Consider the following 20934-nt stretch of genomic DNA (forward strand, 5'->3'; position numbering starts at 1 on the left):
CGCTACGCGCCGCCTGAATTGTAGACTGTGCCGGGACGGGACGGAACGGTTCCGTCTTTACATCGCGCTCCTTACCGCTGATTACGTTCGATTCGCGTCAAATTTTGTGAGAAGACTAAGAAATGTACAGGCAATCTTATGGTGAAAGAATTCTGAAAATAGGTTGGTAAACAATTGAAATATGAACGTGTAAACACAAAATTGTCACTGCTGCGTTTCCCGCGTCGGCCGATCCCGCCTCAGCCGGCGACATGTTACTCTTAGCAGGACTCTAACTGCCATATTTATTATCGGATTAACTAGAAATTCCCCATACATACTCAAAAATGTATGTTCTTTCGTATAGTGAAGATCAAAAGACGTGAATTGCGTGATAATGTTTTCGTTGAATTTATTTCATGATGCATTTCCACACGGCTCAAAATTCACCGCAAAATACCGTTTGCCTGAGACACTTTTACAATGGAACGTGAATGCTTGACTACGATGACTATGCATTTCCATTCTCGCAGAGTTTGGGATATCACTAATCAGCAATCATTCATTTCAGAAAGTGTACACAAGCAAGCATGTCTTGACTCTGTCTTTCAAGGTCACGCGCGGTTGCGTGATGTTGATGCATGAAAACGGCGTTTGCCGCTAAAGTTATGAATGGCCCACTCCAATTTTTTCACAGATGGTTAGGAACATAGTGACGGACATAATATGTAAAAATTACTCAAATCAAAGGTGGCGTGTTTTTTGCTATTTAAATTTTTCTGTTTTAATTCAAGGTCAAATGCATTTCAAGGTCACTTCAATTTAATTTTATAATTAAAAATCAAAGCCTTATCAATTGCCTACAAGACCCTGTTAATATCATTTTGATACCAGAAAAGGAACCAGAGTTATAAACATTTAAAAAAATGATGTGTGGCATTTTTGGCTATATTCGATGACCTATATCTCGGCGATACGTTATCAAATTTCGAAAATATTACACGTAACTCAGTTTTGAACCATGCCCAGTCTGCCTGCAAATTTTCAGAAAAATCGAAGGGGATGACGGATTTCGGTGTTTGATTTGACGTGGAATGCCCCGAACGTAAAAAGGGGGAACCCCTTGACGTCCGGCCCCTGAACGAACTAGAGCTTCGCGGAAAAAAAAAACGAACCTGTTGCCCGTGACGAGAGGAAGCCGGTGATAACCAATTTTAAGAGGTCCTAGGTCATTGCCATTGGTTGACCTTCCTGCAGGTCAGGTCAATGACCCAAAAGTCGAGAAAATCGGGACCTGTCAGAACTTCGTAAAGTAAGGATGTACTGAGGTTTTTCCGGGTGATGATCACAAATATCATGTTCGTTTTGATCACAGATTATGTCTTTATGCATTTAGGCCAGGCCTGGTCATGTCAGGTGACAGGTCAGGTCAACCAGTAGGCGTTCTGCCGGGTATTCATAGTAGGTGCCAACTACCACTGAGAGCTTCGTTACACGTTACGAAGGCACCAAAATTACTTCGTTAATGTTCATATGGCTGCTAAATTCGAAATCAGCCCCCCAAAAAACTAGCATAGAAACATGTAAAACTCGAAAAGGAAACCAATGTCATCAAAGGTCAGTGACCTGATCTGGCCTTCACGTGACCTTGACACCCACCATCACTCAGGGGCCAACATCGGCATGTTGACTGTATAAATGCAGCAAAGACCTTTCATTACTCTTTACAATCATTTGACATGTTTGAACGTTAAAAACCCCAAAAAGACTGCAAACGCGCGGATAAGGTGAGCCGACATACGCCGAGTCGCGATTCCGGCCAAGCAGGTCTCGAGAAATGTGTCACGGGTTTCGGTCAGGCTCATGAAATTTTAAGAGGTGTGAAATTGATGAGCTCGAGGGCAGTAGTGGCGGAACACACTTACAATTAAGGGGGGCACTGCCGACTTTTGGTCCCATTCTTTCTATGCAACGCCCATAGGGCTAATGGTGCCAAAATCAAAGGAGGGCACGGTGCCCCGGTGCCCTCCCCGTTCCGCCGCCTATGCTCGAGGCCCGAGGGTACGAAAAGTTTCGTGGCGATCGGCCGCTTTTGCGCGAGTTATTCACGAACAACCGAGGGCGGGGGGGGGGGGGAGGTCCACTTGACCCCCTTATAAGTGCGAGGGTTAACTAATTTTATGGCGAGTAGGGAAGGGTAAAATCCAGGGTCAATCTACGTGCGAGCAAATCTTTGCAGTTTCTGTTTGCAAAGGACCGGTAATTCATAAACTAAAGATAGCAAAAACTCTAGCTTAGCTTTGCCTAATTGCTAAGTTCACTGAAACTGGCACATGTCTAGCCTCTACAAAAGCTAAGAAGAATGTTTGAAGTTTAATGCCGAAAAATAGTTCCGATACCGAACGTACATTTTTAACAACAATGGTCTGAAACTGAGCAGTAATCGCCACGTAATTTGGATTGTGGACCAATCTTAAATGTACAATACAATATTTATAGGATTGCATTGCATCAAAAATAAAAGGCACTATTTATACTAAATGAATTTCACCGTTTGTAGATAATGTCGTGAAATTTCGAAAATCAAGCGCACATTTTCCAAAAAGTGGTTGTAGCTCTATAGAGTCCCCTTTCCCAAGTCTGCCTCGTTAGGAAAATTGTATTTTGATATTTGCGATTTACTATGTGTCTTCTCCAACACGAAAAGAAGATCCACTAAATGAAGGAGGCTGACTGATTTTCGCATGCTGCTTTGTTCAAATGCGATAGGTAATTAATTTCGTTGATGATGGTGCTATAGGTGATTGATTTTGCCAGTGAAACATTTTTGTTAATATTTATTTATTCACTATGTAAATGTTAGTAATATTTATTTCAATTTTACCTGCATTTGAAGATGATCACACATACCGTGAAAGCGTTATTGTTGGTTTCATTTTTACTCCAAATCAGTGAATCAAAAAATCTAGCTGAAAATGCTCCCGACATATTGTTCGATGAAAACAAAGTACTTCTGTACTTTTTTGACTCCGAATTTCCCATTCCGACACAGAAAAGGCTGATGGTCAAAAAGTTTCTTGAAGATATCGGAAAGAAATCGTGCTTGCAATTCAAAGAAATAGACGCCTACAACAGCAAATGCAGAACCGTTCAAGCCAAGCCAACTCTGTGCATAAGCGGCGTAGATCACAGTAGCAAGTCAGACAGACACGGATATGGTTGTGAAATTCGTTGGCCAAGTGGTCCGAATGGCAAATATGGCAGATGGCTTCCATATACGTACAAGCCCGGCGAGTTTCTGGGATGTTCCTGGCCGGCATCTATGATGTATTTATACTTCATGATGGGGTATGACCCTCCTGTTTATAGACCTGACAGGGACGGGTATATAAGCATCAACCCGTTTGAAATATGGACCATGGATAAAATGACCTCTTCATCGAAATATGCCTGTGGACTTCAGAGTGTAACAGGACGAAAGGAAACTGAAGAAGATTTTGAAAGTCATAAAGTATTGGACAAAGCGTCTGGAGAGAAAAAGCTCCCATTTTATACTTTTAAATCTGTGTTTCACACTGGAACCGCTGGTGACTCCTTGCCCCGTGAGCCAAAGCCAGTTTATGTTACTAAATTTACGATATGGCAGCCATGGCTAGATGCATCGAAATACACAAAGAATTATGAGGCTCGCTACACTCACCACGACGAAGCTATACTTGGCTGGCGGCAGAAATGTGACATTCAAGAAAGAAACGCCTGTGGTGTTGAGTCGACTACATATGAAAGATTTGATCATTGGAGCTCTTGTCCGTCAAACGGATTCATGAGAGGCTGCAAGTGCGTTTGTTCAAGTTATTCGATGCAAGAAATGACGTGCACAAGTTATGACCTTGTGGGTGGTGGCGAAAAGGTGGTGAAAGATGACGACTACAATCCCACAGAGGAGCCAGGCAGGCATATGCCTAGAATGTCTGTTTATACTTATGATCAGCTCGATGCTTTTGGGCGCACAGTATCCTTGGAAGAAGAAATTCAGAAATTCAATGATGATCGCGATGATGCTGAGATTGTGGTAGCCGGATACAAATATTCAAGGCAGCAGGTATTTGGAGATGAATGGGCATACCGGTTCATCTTATTATTGTTGAAGGGCAACACGCCATGTTCTCGCCCTGTTCTACAAATAGACGGACGTGAATATCTCAAAACAGGAGCCGGCCAAACTTTGGGAGATGACAAATACGAAAAATTTATCGTGATGCGTGGATTTGACTGCTTTGGCCTGGTTACCGGCTTCTTTGACCAGAACGGAGATCCATTCTATGAGGCCGATTGGGACGGAACCACTAAAGACACCATGTTCAGGAGAAGGCTTTATTGTTATTCTTCACTGTATTTGGAAGAAACGGAACTCCGCGCCAAAACCCAAAGAGCGAGTTTGTATTTGCAGTATAACTGGGTGCTGGACGCCGAACACCTCGTGCCAAAGGGTCCCTTCAACTTGAAGATGACCGTTTTGGGCAGTGATGACCCATGGTGCGGACTGACAAATTATTGTTCGCCATTTTTCGGCACGGATAAGACCTACGAGCGTGAGTATTGCAGGACTCACCTTCCCCCGCCTACGACAACCAAGGCGCCCACCACCACGGCTAAACCGACAACGACCACCACCACCACAACAACGACGACCACATCTCCGACCACCACCACCTCCGAGAAGACGACCACCAAATCCACTACTGCGAAGTCGACCACAAAGTCTACAACCACAACCACCACGACGACAACGACAACAACGCCTACAACTACTACTACTACAACGACGACGACGACGACTACAACCACCAAGCCCACCACCACCACCACAACAACTACTACGACCACTACGACAGTAAAGTCGTTGCCGCCCTTGACACGGTCAACTAGATTTACACGCAATCCCAATGCTACCCGCACTGCTCCAAGTGATAAAACAGCAGTTTTTCCTCCGGTTGTTACTGTCGAAATGAAACCACCTGAAACAACACTTTCAACCCCATTCACCACCTCTCCAACTACCACAAGAGCGCCAACAACCACCACTACCCATCCTACCTCCCCTACAACAACATTCGCCCCGCCACAATGGTCGACAACCACTAAGGCGCCAACGACAACAACGACCACGAAGAGAACGACACCAACAACGACCTCCACAACGACAACAACGACCACAACAACACCAAGCACTACAACCCTCCCGCCGCGAGTTCCTTTCACAACTATGTTAGTTCAGTGGCATTTTACACATTTCTCGACAAGAGAAACATCCACCGCGCCGCCAACGACTACAAGAAAAACAACAACGACCACAACGACTACAACAACCACAACGACTACGACTGCATCGACAACGACAGCTGCGGCTGCTGAAACTGCCAAGTCAACGACAACAGAGGCAGCCACGGTGCCGACACAGGCCCCGACAGTTAGTCCGACGACCATATACGATTATGATTGTTACTTCGACCTGCATATACATAGCAACTTGCATACGCATACCAAGACAACCACCAGGATGGTCAACAAAATTCCCAATACCAAGACCTGGAATAGAGCTTCCTTTCTTTGACAAAGTCACCAAGCCAACAACTCAAAGTACGAAATCAACTCGCTTTCCTACTCCTCCTCCGACGAAGCCGACGAAAAAGGTGACTAAAACTTTGGCTACGGACCTCGGGCCGTACACGCGTCCCACGGGAACAATCCCCACTGATGGAACAAGACCGACAAATAGAATGGGTAAAACAAGAGGAACAAGAAAGCCGACGCCGGCCACGGAGCCGACAGATACCGGCGACGACACCCACGGTGGAGAGCACACCACGGAAGGAGACGGCAATGTGCCAGGCCCCTTACCGGGAGGAGGCACCGACTCAGACACTCAAACCACTAAATCTGACGGAAGTGAGCCTGGACCGGGCCAGCCGGGCGGCGGCTCCACCGGGCCACCTGGCGGAGGAGGCACAGATACCGGCGGTGGTACCACAAAGGGAGGTGATGGCACCGCCACAGGCGGCCCAGGCGGCACGGGCGGCCCAGGCGGCACAGGCGACAAAGGCGGTGGCACGACAGGAGGCCCTGGTGGCGGTGGCGTCGGCGGCGGTCTTGGAGGAACAACAACGTCAACCACAGAGTCCATCATTGGCGCTGGCGTGGGTGACCCTGGCAAGGCTGTCAAGAGTGAAGGCAAAGGTGGAGCTGGTCCACTGGTCGCCGGCATTCTTGTGCCGCTTCTACTGCTCCTCTGCATTCTCATCATCTGTCTAGTGATGAAGAAGAAGAAGAAAGAGCCTGGAGAAGGAGACGAAGAGGGTGAAGACGGTGAAGATGGAGAAGGAATGGGCGCTGATGGAATGGGTGGCATGGGCGGCGGAGCTGGCGGAATGGGCGGCATGGGCGGCGCAGGAGGAATGGGAGGAATGGGCGGCGGAGCAGGAGGAATGGGCGGCGGAGCAGGAGGAATGGGCGGCGGAGCTGGCGGAATGGGCGGCATGGGCGGCGGAGCCGGAGGAATGGGCGGCATGGGCGGCGGAGCCGGAGGAATGGGCGGAATGGGCGGCGGAGCCGGAGGAATGGGAGGCGGAGCCGGTGGAATGGGTGGAATGGCTGGTGGAGCTGGTGGAATGGCCGGTGGAGCCGGCGGAATGGCTGGTGGAGCCGGCGGAATGGCAGGTGGAGCCGGCGGAATGGGCGGCGGAGCCGGCGGAGCCGGAGGAGCGGGTGGATCAGGTGCCGGAGGAGGAAAGGGCGGAGGAAAGGGCTTCCGCTTTGGAAAGAAGAAAGGAAAGGACGGTGGAGCCGATGATATCGATCTCTTTGGAGGTGCGATTGGACCTGGTGAACAAGATGCTCCAGAAATGTTCCTCCCGGGAGCATCGGGCTAATTTAGTAATTTTCAACTGCTCTTGCCGCCAAAACAAATCGAACGAGCATTGTTCTTTGACTGAAGCGCAAATCACAAGTGTTTATGCGTTACAATGTATTGTTCTTCGAAAAATGTCGACTAAATCGCTCAAAATACAGGCGCACCATGCAACGGGCTTTATTTTAGTGGGACTGGAAACCACTCAGTAGGTACACGCACCGGTAATATGTGAAAACTGAAAACTAACTATGCAATTAGTTAACGTTTTCTTTGATTTTTTTTCGAAATTTGTTTTGCAATTAAAATTAAACTTGCAAAAACCGAGCCTGCGTTAGGTAGTAGGTTGTTTGAGGTCAGAAATAGGTCACAAAGGTCACGAAAGCTCGAAGCCCTTCACTCAGGCGGGGGATGGGGGCGTTCTTGGCCACACTCACTATTTTTTCCTTTGCTTGCGTAAAGATGACCACCGCACGCAGCGGCACGAAGCTTGCTGTAGCTTATCAAAATCTATTCAGCCTCGTGTTTATTTTTATTTTTACCCCAAGTCACGCTAGGTAATTCAAGTTACATAGGTCACCATGCCTCTAAGAAAATATGATTCTGTCATTTCTACAGCATAGCTCCTGACTCCTACCTTGTTCTTATAGTTCAGTCAATGCGTCTGGAAACAAACGCGATGCCGGTAAACTGAACGTAATGCAAGGTTGATGTCCAAAGCTATTACAGAAAAACTTTTTACGCAAAACGTCAAATTTTCACTTCTGTCGCACGAAAGCTAAACAGTTTGTTCCAGGTCAAATCTGAAAAAAACATAATCAAAAACAATTTGAAAGAGCTATCGAATGCGTTTTTTTCGCGACGCTGTGTAGCCCTATTCGTTCCCGAGTTATGTTCCCAAGCTACCTATTTGCCAACAGTTACCAAAATAAGGAAAAATAACCGTGGTAATTTTTATTTTTGGTTGCTTCCAGTGACCTCAGCGATGACCTGATCGAAAAATGACCTGTATTTATCTTAAAGACCTTATCATGAGCTATCTATTGCTTTTTGAGACTTTCTCTAACTTCTCTTGTTTCTGAGATAGCCAGGTATGGCTGAATACCTACCCATCATGAGAAGTTGGCTGAGACCCCCATCAGGGCGCGTTTAAATTCAAAGCATGTTACACATATTCTCTGGTAAATTATGACCATATATTTCAAGTGCCTCTATTCGAAAATAAACAAAATGTGCATAGGCCAGATATATTTTATCATTATCCTAGTGCATTATCTCATTTCAACCCTCGCCGGCACAGGCCATTTTGCGTCCTTCGACGGCACAAGGGGGGTTGGTACGACCCCCCCTCGCGTTTGGCCCCTGATCGAGCTAGAGCTTCGCGGAAAAAACGAGCGTGTTACCCGTCACGAGAGAAAGCCGATGATACCCAATTTTAAGGTCCTAGGTCATCGGGTCACCTTCCAGGTCAGGTCAATGACCCGAAAACCGGGAAAATCGGGACCTGTTAGAAAGTCGTAAAGTGTGGCTTCTATGTGGTTTTCCGGGGTGCTGATCACGAATATCGTATTAGTTTTGATCAGAGATGGTGTCTTTAACCCGGCCGGGCCCGGGGGGTAATCCCAACCACCGCAGCCCGGGGGGGGGGGCGTTTTTCGCCCCCCCCTGTCTAACTCCGTAAATAAGGGAGCTACGGAAACAAAAGCGGTACCAAACGAAAGGTCCTTACGAGACGATTCTAAAGCACCTACAATTTTTGACCTCAGGTCAATTTTCAAGGTCAGAGGTCAAGGTCAAAGGCAAAAACCGGCACATGTGTAGTGATCTCAAAGTAAGCCTTCTAGAGGACGGCAGGCGGCATCAAACCGGCACAATTGGGTGTCAAACGAAAGAAGAGAATCTGAGGATTCCGAAAATGTGCTCAAAATCAAAGGTCAAGGTCAAGGTCACGCTCAAAATTGACCTCAAACTTGGCACTTTTTCGCACATCTTGCGTGCTAACTTTCAAGATGTTTTAAAATGTTTTGAGGCTTATCAGTTCCCTATTTGTGGTTCCTCTTACGGTACAAGGCTGCTCAAAGGTCAAGGTCACTGAAGAGTATCCCTGCTAGAGGCTATTTCACTAATTCAAGTTAGTAATAATAAATAAGACAATTTTGCCATCCGGAAGCTCTAAATGAAGGCTTAGAGGAAAATAGATGCCAGATTCGTGATCAGCGGGTACAAATCCATCATAAACGACCTTTCATGTGTCAAGGTCAACCAGAGGTCATTCGAGGTCACCTGAGGTCAACATAAAACTTGACCTTTTCCGAACAAAATATATATCATTCGACGCGGCTTGACAAGGCGAATGCGATGGTACCACTGCCGTAGCTCTAGGACCATTTTTGTCGAAGTTAGTTGCGAAAAACTAAAACCACATTTCGGGGTCGTTGACCTGACCTCTGACCTCAGGTCACCAAAACTATTTTTCTATTTTTCTCTAGGTCAAACGCTACACAACCGTGCTCGTAATTTGTCTTTATCTCTAAAACTCTATTTTTAGCAGCTATTTGAAGTTTGCGTCTGTGACGCCGAAGTTTGCCGTGCAGGGGTCTAGAAAAATGGACCTTGTGACGTCATCAAGGGGCTAGGTCCAAATTTTTTACTTCAGAAGATGTCAAATTGATGGGAAAAAAGGTACTGAAAGTTTCGCTTTCCTATCCCTAAGCGTTCGGGAGCTATCGCAAATATTCGCCAGGGGGGGGGGGGCGAAAAACGCCCCCCCCCCGGGCCCGCGAGGGTTAAGCATTTAGACCAGGTCGGGTCAGGTTAGGTCAGGTCAACCGGTAGGGGCTGCGACGGGTATTCGTAATACGTGTCAACCGCCTCTGACAGCTTCGTAACATGTTACGGAGGCACCAAAACTACTTCGTAAATGTTCAACTGGCTGCTAAATTCGAATTCAGCTCCAAAAACTAGCCTAGAAACATGTAAAACTCAAAAAAGTGAACCGAGGTCACCCAAGGTCACCAAAGGTCAATGACCTGACCTGACCTTCAGGTGGCCTTGACACCCACCCTAATGTATGGGAGCAACATCAAATCACATGTTTACATGTTCAATTACATGTAGTTTGTTTGTACAGTTACATTGTTTACATCAAATCACATGTTTACACATGTCAGGGTAGGTGTAAAATTGATCAATGCGAGGGTACTGAAATAGAGTTGCAAAATTTCCCTACCGCACTACCGGCATGCTGGTAATTTTTCACTACCGCAGGTTTTTTCGTGGTATCTGGCATGTCTTGCCGGTAGCATGCCGGTATTTTTGATTTTGCACACAAAAAAATTATCAGCATATGATTCAAACTTTGGACACTAAGAGGCGATTGAATTGTAATAACAGCAATCTTAGCCACTGCAAAATACATTTTGTGGTAAAAGTTCCATATGCCGTATTGAAATTACCGCCAAATTACCGGTATGCCGGTAATTTGGCGGTTTTTTGCTTGGGGCGTGGTAGCATGCCGGTATCCCAGAAAATTTTTGTGGGGCGGGGCGGTGCCGGTAGCAGCCCATTGGGAAAACTTTGCAACTCTATACTGAAAGTTTCGTCGCGATCGGCCGCTTTTTACGCGAGTTATTTGCGAAAAACCTTAGGAGGGGTTGAATCAACCCCCCCCCTGTGCCGGCGAGGGTTAACCCTCGCCGGTATGGGGGGGGGAGGCGAATGGACTCCCCCTCGGGTTTTCGCAAATAACCCGCGTAAAAAGTGGCTGATCGCAACAAACCTTTCAGTACCCCCGCGTTAATCCATTTTACAATCCTGAAAATTCCATGACCCTGACCGATATGACCTTTGACCTGTGACTTACTTTTCGAGACCATGTTTGGCCGGAATCGCAATTCGACGTATGTCGGCTCGCATTAGCCGAAACGATTAGGGTGGGAGTCAAGGTCACCTGAAGGTCAGGTCAGGTCAGGTCATTGACCTTTGATGACCTCGGTTCACTTTTTCGAGTTTTGCATGTTTCTAGGCTAGTTTTTGGAGCTGAATTCGAATTTAGCAATCATTTGAACATTTACGAAGTTGTTTTAGTGCCTTCGTAACATGTTACGAAGCTCTCAGAGGCGGTTGACAGTTGACACCAACTACGAATACCCGGCAAAACCCCTGCTAGTTGACCTGAAATCACCTGACCTGACGTGGTCTAAATGCATGAAGACAGCATCTGTGATGAAAAAGAATATCATAATTCGTGATTAGCACCCCAAAAAGCCCTATATCAGTCTTACTTTACGACGTTCTAACAGGTCGCGATTTTCCCGACTTTTGGGTCATTGACCTGACCTGGAAGGTCAACCAATGACCTAGGACCTCAAAGTTGGGTATCATCGGCTCTCTCTCATCACGGGCAACACGCCCGTTTTTTCCGCGAAGCTCTACCTCGATCAAGGACGAAAGGTCCAATGTTCGCGGCTTATACGTTATGCGTTATGCTTTAAACGTTACCCCCTAATACGTTCGCGGCCGGCAAAACACCAATACGGGCCAGGGTTAACAATATTTAAATATAATTCAAGTCTAATATTTCTCATTCTCTATCGGGCTACACTATGTGTTAAAGTTAATATCAGATGAACAATCAATTAAAAGCCAACAGACAACAAAAAATCGAAACCGATCCCCGGACACTGGACGGCCAATCCATTTCACGCTTATCAACCGTTATTACTATAGTTGCGTTTACACAACATTTTTGTCGAAGCTCTAGCCCATTTATTTTGCGATAATTTCGATGCGATGATCTTTGTATGTTTAGAGGGGATAGTTTTGTAAATTGTGAAGCACCATTGGCATATTTTGCAACATCACGGGCAGAGCTATAAACTTGCAACAATCCCTATGTAAACGGGGCTATTGTTAGAATACTGCGGAGCAGTCCCACCCCGAGATGTTTCGAGGACCGCAGTCGCCCGGTCGATGACATAGGGCTCCAGTTGGCAATGGTGTTTATTTATTTTTGATGGATGTTCTATGGTCGTGTGTGTGTGTGATGATGATTTGGTGTTTTAGGGCGCACCAGCAACGAGGCTATATGGGCTCTATGGTCCAGCAGAGGAAGGGTGTGGGGGCTGGAAAGTTGGAATTTCTGTCTACAAGGGGTTCTCAAGCGCTGCAAGAAGAGCATTGTTTTTTCTTTGCTGAAATTGTACAGCGCAGCTAGTAAAACACTACTCGTTAGAATTGTGCCTTTCTCTTGAAAAACAAACCTTATTGTCTCGGACAATTTAGTTCAGTGTATTATATGAAGGTCTAAGGTAAGGTCAGGCACATCACATTGCAGCGATATCACGTTTAGATATCGATCGGTATTGATCTCGATATGCAATCAATTTTCTTAACACAATTTTCACGGTGGTTGTTGCTGACGAAATCATAGCACAAAGAAAAGCCTTATCATGTCGACAACGGACAATCTATTTATTTTGGCTCGACATGGACTCAGGACTTATGTCTGCAGTGAGGACCGGCACGGAGATGGTGCCAAGTCCCGGCATTCAGGCAAAGCGGCCTACCGGCCCAGTGGGTGCCGACTGCCGAGTGACAGAAAACAGCGGCATCAGCATCGTCACACCCCTCAGTGGCAGCACTGTGGTGTGTTCTAGTGGAGAGGCTTGTTCGGGTGTGTTCTGAGTGTTGTAAGCTGTGCTAGCTATTCATCATGACGCCGTGATATCTACTCTAGCTGAGTTTGACAATACCTGCCCTTTGCAGGGGCCGATGGCGGCTGAAGCCAAGGTGGTGGTAATCGGTGCCGGCGTGATCGGCGTTGGAGCAGCGCTGGCCATTCAGCGTGAACTGCCTCGAGCGACCGTTACCATAGTAACGGCTCAGCTGACCCCACTCACAACGGGAGATGGCGCCGCCGGCATTTGGGGACCGCACTACGTCAGTGGTGACCCGATAAAGGTCAGGTCAAGTAGCGAGCGAAATACAACACCGCGAGACCCCGCCCCAAGATGTCACAGATGGACAGGAATCCTAGGACTATGTTTGATATATTTTTGATTTAACAACTAATTTTGGGCTAGCCGTTGAAATAAGAATATGTTCATTTATGATTTATTTCCAATAACGCAATCATTTCCATGCATTGTTACAGGACCCGGAAGATGCCGATTTTTACCTAAAAAACAATTGTTATTCTGTCAACGGTAATAGCAAAACAACGGTAACAACGGACTTGTTGCTTATAGCTACCAATACATAAAGATTGATATTCATCGCTCACGGGTCAGGTGCCTTTTCCTAGGGCTGAATTTTATAACTCGGACTTCTTAAAGGGACCCTCCCACCTTAACATTAGATTTGAGTTGAGATAGCCAAAATGGGGTCCCTGGCTCACAATTACCGGTTTCGGCACTCACAACATCGAGAAATGCCTTAAATCGGAAATATTGAATTTCAAAATTGCAGCATTTTGATTCAGAGGGGCTAATGCTTAGGAATACCCCTCTGAATGTGTGACGTCAGCGCAGATATCTAACGATTTGTAAATGTTTGACTAAAACGTTTTGTAGCACGCGGTGGTATATGCTATTTGCGCGCAACATCTGCCGCAAACGCCGCACTTCTAAAATAAAGTCGCTAGAAACAGCGGAGATCCCAAAAAAGTAAACAAAAGTAAAAGTCTAATATCTTGAAAACCGGTGAATATTTTTCGGTTAAATTTGGTAGATATTCGTTTTCGCTCTTTCTGAACCGAGCGACATCACTTTCATGCCAATTCATAAACTTTTTTGAAGGTGGGAGGGTCCCTTTAAAATGTAATCCACTGGACCTGTTTTTAGGAGAGAAATAACGGCATCTATAAGAATCCGGGACATGCCTATAATTGCATATTTTATATCAAAGTTCAATAAATTAAGCAATTTTCCAACAATTGAGCATTTTTTTCAATGGGCTACATCGTTCTGACGAAAAGTGCTTATTGTTATCATCAAACAGCATCTTTCGATTATCAAGGTAAATAATGATGAAGCGTTTCACTGGTTGCAGATCAGGGACTGGAGTCAGGCGACACACGACTTCCTGCAGCGTCTCTGGATGGAGGGCGAGTGCCCAGGAATCGGTCTGATTGCTGGCCACGACCACCCCGAGAAGGCTCTCCACACCACAGTGCCCTTTTATCACGAGGATGCGCCAGCCTCTGGGGACGCCTCAGCGCCAGAAGAAGGGAAGATGGGGTCGTCAGGGTCTGCTGCGCGGATGTTTGAGTCATCGTCGGATGGCAAGAAGATGACAGAATCTTCACAATCGGGTAAACTCTCTACGGAGACACCTGTTTCAGGTAAAGATAAGATTCATCCAGAGCTAAGATCCACTCCTTACGAAGGGAAACTGAGTCAGCAAGTTACCTTCTATGCAGAACCATCCAAGTTTCTCCCATTCCTGCTATCTGCCTTCAAATATCACGGAGGCAACGTCATCGTTGCCAATGTGACGTCACTCCAACAGCTGGCAGAGTATGACGTCATTATCAACTGCACCGGGCTGGGATCTGAAACTCTGTTCGGCGACACCACACTCCAACCCATTCGAGGTCAATTGGTGCGTGTGAAAGCACCATACGTCAAAAGCTTCCTCGCTAGAAACGGTTTTTACATCGTTCCGAACGAAGACGCGGTTGTTTTAGGCGGCACAGCACAGCTGAATGACCGACGCACGGAGCCGGACATTGCAGACACAGCAAGAATCGTTGCAGGCTGTTCGAAACTGATTCCCGCCCTGCGTGGGGCCCCGATTGTGGGTGTGTGGGTTGGGCTAAGGCCTTTCAGGCCCGGAGGAGTCCGCCTGGAGTCGGAGCGACATCTGGTGGCCGGAAGGTGGCGCTGGGTGGTGCACAACTACGGCCATGGTGGATCGGGTGTTACGCTGTTCTGGGGCTGTGCGCTAGAGGTGGCGGCGAGGGTGCGTGAGATTCTGGAGAACGTCACAGCCAGCAAGCTCTAAATATGGTGACCGGAGTCCGGAAAGCTGTTTCCGACGTAACATTGTTACCCGATGTATTATGTATAGCTGCAGATACTGCTCTAACCTGCTCGACTATAAAATAATCTGCGATCTAACAGGCAAGTTGACTACATAGTACATATGTGTAAACCTGCGGAATAACAAAGCTCTTCGTATCTGGGGCACTCCTTCAAGCACTAACACCTGCTGAGAGGTGACATGTATGACCGTCACAGACAACGAGTGGCGCTAGGTAGTTCTCTGATTAACATTTAGGTCTACTGGACCATAAGTGGCAACGCAATGAGCGCCAGGGGCTCCTGTTTTGTATATTTTTGATGGAATGTGAAGTGTGCCGATGTCGATAGACGAGCTGTGAAAAGGGAGATGCAATTACTTGGCCAATATAAGGTGTATGTATAGTGTATACCCAAAAAGTTTTTGACGTTCGACATTTTGTCATTTTACCCTGCCCGTACCGTAGGTACCGTTGTTGTCAGTACAACGGCGAAGTCCACCACAATGGAGCACATTCTGTCGCAAGTTAGATACCACTTAGCATTTATTTTCTCATTTCGATGTCATATTCACAGTGAAACCGACTAACGCCATGAGTATTGCAGTTACTTCGGTCATTGGGTATATTCAGTGCGTCATCAGTTAACATTTGTGACGGGCGCAATTATGTACAACGTAAATGGCTTGACATTTTCAAACAATTTGATATACAGTGATGCATAACAACGGGTACAGTAACAATAAATAGCACAGCTAAGGCACTTCATAGTTCATACACTTTTCGCAGTCAGCATTCTGCAGTAGCCTGGGTAGGAGCAATTCTAACAGCACCACTAAGGCTTCTTCGCCTTTTCAATACTCAAGAATAGCCTACATACATATCACTGAGCAACTTACGAACACATTTAACAGTACGACGTTTCTCACCTGCATGTTCAAAATACAAAAAAAATACACTTTTCGTTTTCTACTTTCAAACTCCGCTACAACTTGCTCTTAAGAGTGCCACCCTTCTTGTTCGCAATGCTCCTCCTCTTACCCATCTCCCCAAACAAGTTCTGCATCAGGCTCTGTGGCAGGGCGGCCATCTCCCGTGGCGGTCCAGACGCAGGAGCCTTCTCCTCCTCCTTGGAGACAGGAGCAGGAGGCGGCGGCAGGTCTCCAGGCACCGGGTACTTATCCAGCAGCTCCTGCAGAGCCACCATCTGCAGGTGGAAGTCCTCCTCCGTCATTAGACGGTGGTTGCCACGCTTCTTCAGGTAGAGGCGGACGTCATTGTGGGGCACGGCTCGGACGAGATCCAGACAGTTCTCCCAGTGAACGGAGTCGTCCTGGGAAAGATGAATAGTTGTCAGATTAGAAGGAAGAGTCGCCAGAGAAAAGACAACGGTCAGCTCAGCTGTGAGCTTCCGCTACTGTCCTCTCTCACTTCTTCTCTCGTATTCCTTAACCGCATGCTGTTTGAAAATTGACAAACACTATTCGTTAGCATTGTGTTTTTCAATTGATAGAAACGGCGCGTCAGCAGTCAGTACTGTCCGAGACGGACTATCTCCCTTCCTCTTCTCTTAATTTATCCGTCACTAGTACATCTGCTCGTTCTATCCTACTATCTATCCCTCTCTTTGCTCTCTTCCCTCTTCCCCTCCCATTCCCGTACCCTTACTCTTTTGTTCACACACCCATTCACCTTTTTCTGTTGTCTTTTTGCTCTGTCTTTCATCCTCATTCATCCCACCCTATTGCATTCTTTGTATCCCTTCTCTATCCCTGTTTCCTTTTAAATTCCTCTCTCACCCTCCCTCCCTCCCTCCCTCTTTCTCTCATCTTTCTCTTCCTCCATTCTCACCTCCATTGCATGGATGATCCGCACGGGACACTGCACCCCCAGCGGCTTGTCGATGTCAATACGATGGTCCTTCATTTCTTGTAGGAACCGCTTCGAGCAGGTGACCTCGACACCCCAGTTGGCCTTGAACCGAACAGCCTCGCCAGCCTCCACACGCGCTTGCGTCTGTGGATGTCAATTTCAGGTGTCATATTAGTGTCAAGTGCCAAATATCAAGTGACATGTGTCAAATGATTTGTTGTTGAAATAATCAGCACCCACAGATCGGTGTTTGCGAAGGAGGACCGGTGGAAACAGGTTTATGGTAGAACGAAAAGACAATGCAGAATAAATATGAACGACGGTAAGGTATTTCGAGACGAATGTTAATTAAAACACCAGTGAGTTACGTGCTCGATTATGAACTCAATGCATGTATTCAGCTGCAAAGTCAGTCCCTTCAAAAGCCGATAAACGTCTTGTTAATGATGCCTGCGTTAAGGAATGCAGACCACAGTGCGTGGCAAGAGTCCCAGCACTCCCCAAAGTCACAAGATGCCTGAGGTGACAGGTCTGCCTAAGGTCACAGATCTGGCTGAGGTCACAGGATGCCTGAGGTCTCAGAATGCCAGAGGTCACAGGACTGGCTGAGGTCACAGGACTGGCTGAGGTCACAGGACTGGCTGAGGTCACAGGACTGGCTGAGGTCACAGAGATGCCTGAGGTCACAAGTCTCCCTGAGGTCTCAGGACTTCGTGAGGTCACAAGGCTACCTACCTCAGGGTCCAGTGACTGCAGCAGCGTCTCGAAGAGGTCGTCGTCGAGGCCGTGGTTGACGGCAGGAGCCAGCATCAGGATACTGTGGACCCGCTCGGGATATTTGGCGGCCAGCATCAGCGACATCCAGGCTGTGGAGGCGAGGGAAGGTGATGTGGTCAGACGGCATGTTCATACGACATGTTCAGACGACATGTTCAGAGGAGAGATGCGACAAAGGAACTGGGTATAAGTTATGCAACGCATCAGATACTACCTAATCGTACATTCAAATGTCGGAAGAGCTGTTACCATCTTTTCCTATCCGTTGAATGGATTAAAGATTGACCTATTGTTAAAAATACGGCGAGTCTATGACGGCATAGCTTGAGAAGGTGCAATTTAGATGGCATAGCCAGTTTCTGAGACGAGACGTAAAATGATACGTACCGTTTAAAAATAAAAAGTGTTCTTATGAACTCGTTTATGAAAACAGTAACAAGGTAGCGTGACCACCAAATGGTGAAAAGTAACATATTTCCCTTGCAGCTGAAATATGACATTTTCCACTGCACCAACAGCAGCACTAATCACTAGCTTAGCGGAGTCCCCAGCTCTCACCTCCATTACTGGAAGACACCAGGATCTGGGGTCCGGTGGTCAGATGCTCCAGGGCGTGGCAGGCGTCTTCGAACCAGGCAGAGAACGACACCTCCCTCTGCTGGGTGGTGCGGGACTCCCCAATACCCTCAGCGTCGTACCTGTGGACGGGAAAGGCAGTCAGTCAAACGGGTCTGTTGACTATAAGGGTATGGCATAGATTGACACATGAAGCGGCATCCAAGCAATATTTACCGTTACATTTAATGGTAGTGCTCTTATATGCGGTTTATTAAATTCTCATCGACCGATCTTGCGTGATAAGAGCGTAGTCACAATTCGACTACTCGAGGTCAATATGCTTTGCTCTATATCTGAGCTATATTGCAAATTGAAACGAAATCTTATCGTCTCATCCACGATAACGTCAGCGACGCCGGCTTGTGCGTTTATCAGGCTGAAATCGATAAGTAAGTGCTTATAGAATTATGTTGCCACTTTCCTCGGCAGCTTCACAACACATAACGGCATGATAGCATATTAAGAAAAATGTCGCCTCGCACTAACCCAACCCTCTTTCTCCCACTTCCTATCTTTATAGCCGATATACTCTACTCACTTCAGGAACGGATATCCGTTTCTCAGGCAGAACTCTTCGATGATGTTTGCTTTGGCGATGTGCATTTTTGAAAAGTATCCGGGCACATACATAATCCCGGGCCGACGGGTGCCCTCGATGCGACAGTAGGCGAACCGGCGAGGTTCTCCGTCTCGGTGAAGGCGACCCAGGTAGGCGTACTGAGTTGGAGATAGATTGTGTTTGCGGAAGTAGCTCGTCTTTGGAGCTGCCCCGCTGCCACTGGTGGTGGTGTCGACACTGGACATGTTGAACAGAATCTGCCGGAGAGAATCAAGCATAAGTTACGGTGAATGGAAGGCAATGTTTGCTTATTGAATTTGTTTTATTTGATAACATGCTTAAGTAAATAAGTATCAAAGGAAGATTACGCTTAAACAGCTAAACTAGTTTTGACTTGAGGATGAGCTTCAACGATTTACGTACTTCAGACTCTAAATGGGCTTCAAGCATGACTCGGTCTGAGATTGCTGGCGCCACAGCCACCCACTGATCAAAGATAAGATATCGATGGTGTGAAAATGAGACGGTCTGGCCACTTCAAACTCGAGTGGTGTATCCAATGGCCTCTGACTTTCCAGTTTTGAAACTAGGCTGCAGAACTAGGCCGTCAATCACGTGCACGGCTATGTCACATGCGAATCCCTCCCTCCCCCCCCACACACATACAAACATCACACATCCCCTACACGCATACGCGCCATGGGAAGAATGCCATCGACGTTTTACTTAGTTCAGTCCATACCAAGCTAGGCACTTTTATGCCAATGCCAGCAATATCTATCCCAAATCTTTGCCCGGTATTATTCCATCTCAATGCATCAAAACTGTGCTAGTTTTCAAGTCATATATACTGAAAATTTTAATTTGCTTGCTACGCCACTATACATTTAGACTATTAACTTGTTGCTATTTTTCTTCCAACCACATTCTGGACGAAATCATCTCATAATCATGCTGCACTGCAATCCTTTCCAACTCAACCTCATGTAATTTTATGACAGGTACGTATGCTAAAATCGTAAAAGCAAAATGCTTGCTATTTGACATACATCTCTTCATTTTTCTCCGACTATATAATGGAATAAAAGTAACGTCTACCACTTACACAGTCACATAATGTTTAAAACGTTTAACCTAGAACATTTTACATTTCGAACTTGGCGCAGAGGAATACTGGCATGCTCACTCTCTTCAAAAGTCAACACCTAGGCTGAAATAAATGAATAGGCATTTCGGAACGTTCCCTCTTGAGTTTGAAAGTTTGAACTGAAGAACTTTCGAACCGAAGAACGAACGTTTCGGAAATATATTCATTCATTTAGGGCTAAGCTTAGACTATAGAAAATGCCTGGTGAGCATACACTTATTCCTCTATTCTATTCAATCGTGCTGCTCATTTTAGTAGTTCGCCACTCTATAACATTTAATTTAGGTACCCGTATTTTCCCGAATGCTGACCATAAAAGTAAAAAATAACTTTAACTATGTGTAACATTGGTGCTTGTTCAAAGTGCAACTTAGTATTGTTCCATAGATAGTAAACGTTACGTTTACATACTTGTTCCTCTTCCGGCTTTGGACTATTTTATTCGGTAAACTCGTCGAGGAGCTGCTCCTTATTATTCAGCTCCGCTAAATGTTGACATTAGATGATTTTTCGGATATGTGATAGATGTGCTGCCTGATATTTTATGATCTTTGCATATCTATGTAGCAATTATACTGAAAACGGTTGTGGGACACCAGTAATTTGTGTGTTAGCTGGTAGCTCTCGGGGGCTACAGCCTCCCTCATCAGCAGTGATAAAAGGTTAAGACCTTTGCTTTGCAAGACCTTTGACCTAAGACCTTTGCATAAGATTCTGACCAGCCTAATTATGCAATTTTGATGCCTAAGTTCTGGTTCGAGCTGTCAGATTAATTATAGATAGGTATGCCATAATTTTATCCTACCCCTGTCAGCGCACCGTTAGGCAAAACAAAATGTAACGTTATCTTTGCACGACTTCCTGGAAGTACTCGTACCTTTATCTACCTTCCTCTCTCTGTAGTCGACTGGTGCGTGATCCCGCGAACTACGGAAGCTCCAAATGTCTTCCACTGAACTTGCGACCTCAACGTGCCTCTGCTGCGACCAGCAATGACACTAGCTGGCCAAATTTCCAATATATAGCACCAGTGCTCAGTCGGTAATCTTATCCGC

General features: G+C 46.4%; 4 protein-coding genes across 6 annotated transcripts; 3 read left to right on the top strand and 1 right to left on the bottom strand.

Moving 5' to 3' along the window:
• Positions 1-2702: 2702 nt before the first annotated feature.
• Positions 2703-7060, top strand: LOC122369377. The gene has a single exon (XM_043344081.1). It carries the CDS (start codon positions 2876-2878, stop codon positions 5591-5593), a length of 2718 nt encoding a protein of 905 aa, XP_043200016.1. The 5' UTR covers positions 2703-2875; the 3' UTR covers positions 5594-7060.
• On the top strand, positions 5760-6908 carry LOC122369366 (glycine-rich cell wall structural protein-like). The gene has a single exon (XM_043344060.1). It carries the CDS (start codon positions 5760-5762, stop codon positions 6906-6908), a length of 1149 nt encoding a protein of 382 aa, XP_043199995.1.
• Positions 7061-12467: 5407 nt separating the features above from the next.
• LOC122369367 (D-amino-acid oxidase-like) lies at positions 12468-15327 on the top strand. Of its 3 annotated transcripts, none has more exons than XM_043344063.1 (3): positions 12468-12532; positions 12653-12847; positions 13937-15327. In XM_043344063.1, exons 2-3 carry the CDS (start codon positions 12659-12661, stop codon positions 14888-14890), a joined length of 1143 nt encoding a protein of 380 aa, XP_043199998.1. In that variant the 5' UTR covers positions 12468-12532; positions 12653-12658; the 3' UTR covers positions 14891-15327. The 3 variants fall into 3 exon arrangements, with proteins under 3 accessions (XP_043199998.1, XP_043199999.1, XP_043199997.1); XM_043344064.1 differs by having other exon boundaries at positions 12489-12560; XM_043344062.1 differs by having other exon boundaries at positions 12503-12550.
• Positions 15328-15434: 107 nt separating this feature from the next.
• On the bottom strand, positions 15435-20871 carry LOC122369368 (palmitoyl-protein thioesterase ABHD10, mitochondrial-like). Its single transcript, XM_043344065.1, has 6 exons — positions 20767-20871; positions 18712-18989; positions 18114-18253; positions 17514-17644; positions 16758-16922; positions 15435-16239 (listed from the first exon to the last, which is right to left on the bottom strand). The coding sequence occupies exons 2-6, from the start codon at positions 18975-18977 to the stop codon at positions 15892-15894; spliced, it is 1050 nt and encodes a 349-aa protein (XP_043200000.1). The 5' UTR covers positions 18978-18989; positions 20767-20871; the 3' UTR covers positions 15435-15891.
• Positions 20872-20934: the final 63 nt, after the last annotated feature.

Source organism: Amphibalanus amphitrite, unplaced genomic scaffold (genome assembly GCF_019059575.1).
Source record: "Amphibalanus amphitrite isolate SeventyFive unplaced genomic scaffold, NRLGWU_Aamphi_draft 001029F_arrow, whole genome shotgun sequence".
NCBI lineage: Eukaryota > Metazoa > Arthropoda > Thecostraca > Balanomorpha > Balanidae > Amphibalanus > Amphibalanus amphitrite.

Excerpts from the sequence above, each read along its gene's own strand:
- LOC122369366 (XM_043344060.1), top strand. The coding sequence starts at position 5,760 with ATGGGTAAAACAAGAGGAACAAGAAAGCCGACGCCGGCCACGGAGCCG.
- LOC122369367 (XM_043344063.1), top strand. The coding sequence starts at position 12,659 with ATGGCGGCTGAAGCCAAGGTGGTGGTAATCGGTGCCGGCGTGATCGGC. Across the intron at positions 12,848-13,936 it reads TCAGTGGTGACCCGATAAAG|ATCAGGGACTGGAGTCAGGC; the intron begins GTCAGGTCAAGT and ends CACTGGTTGCAG.
- LOC122369377 (XM_043344081.1), top strand. The coding sequence starts at position 2,876 with ATGATCACACATACCGTGAAAGCGTTATTGTTGGTTTCATTTTTACTC.
- LOC122369368 (XM_043344065.1), bottom strand. The coding sequence starts at position 18,977 with ATGTCCAGTGTCGACACCACCACCAGTGGCAGCGGGGCAGCTCCAAAG. Across the intron at positions 17,645-18,113 it reads GGTGTCTTCCAGTAATGGAG|CCTGGATGTCGCTGATGCTG; the intron begins GTGAGAGCTGGG and ends TCGCCTCCACAG. Across the intron at positions 16,240-16,757 it reads GGATCATCCATGCAATGGAG|GACGACTCCGTTCACTGGGA; the intron begins GTGAGAATGGAG and ends CATCTTTCCCAG.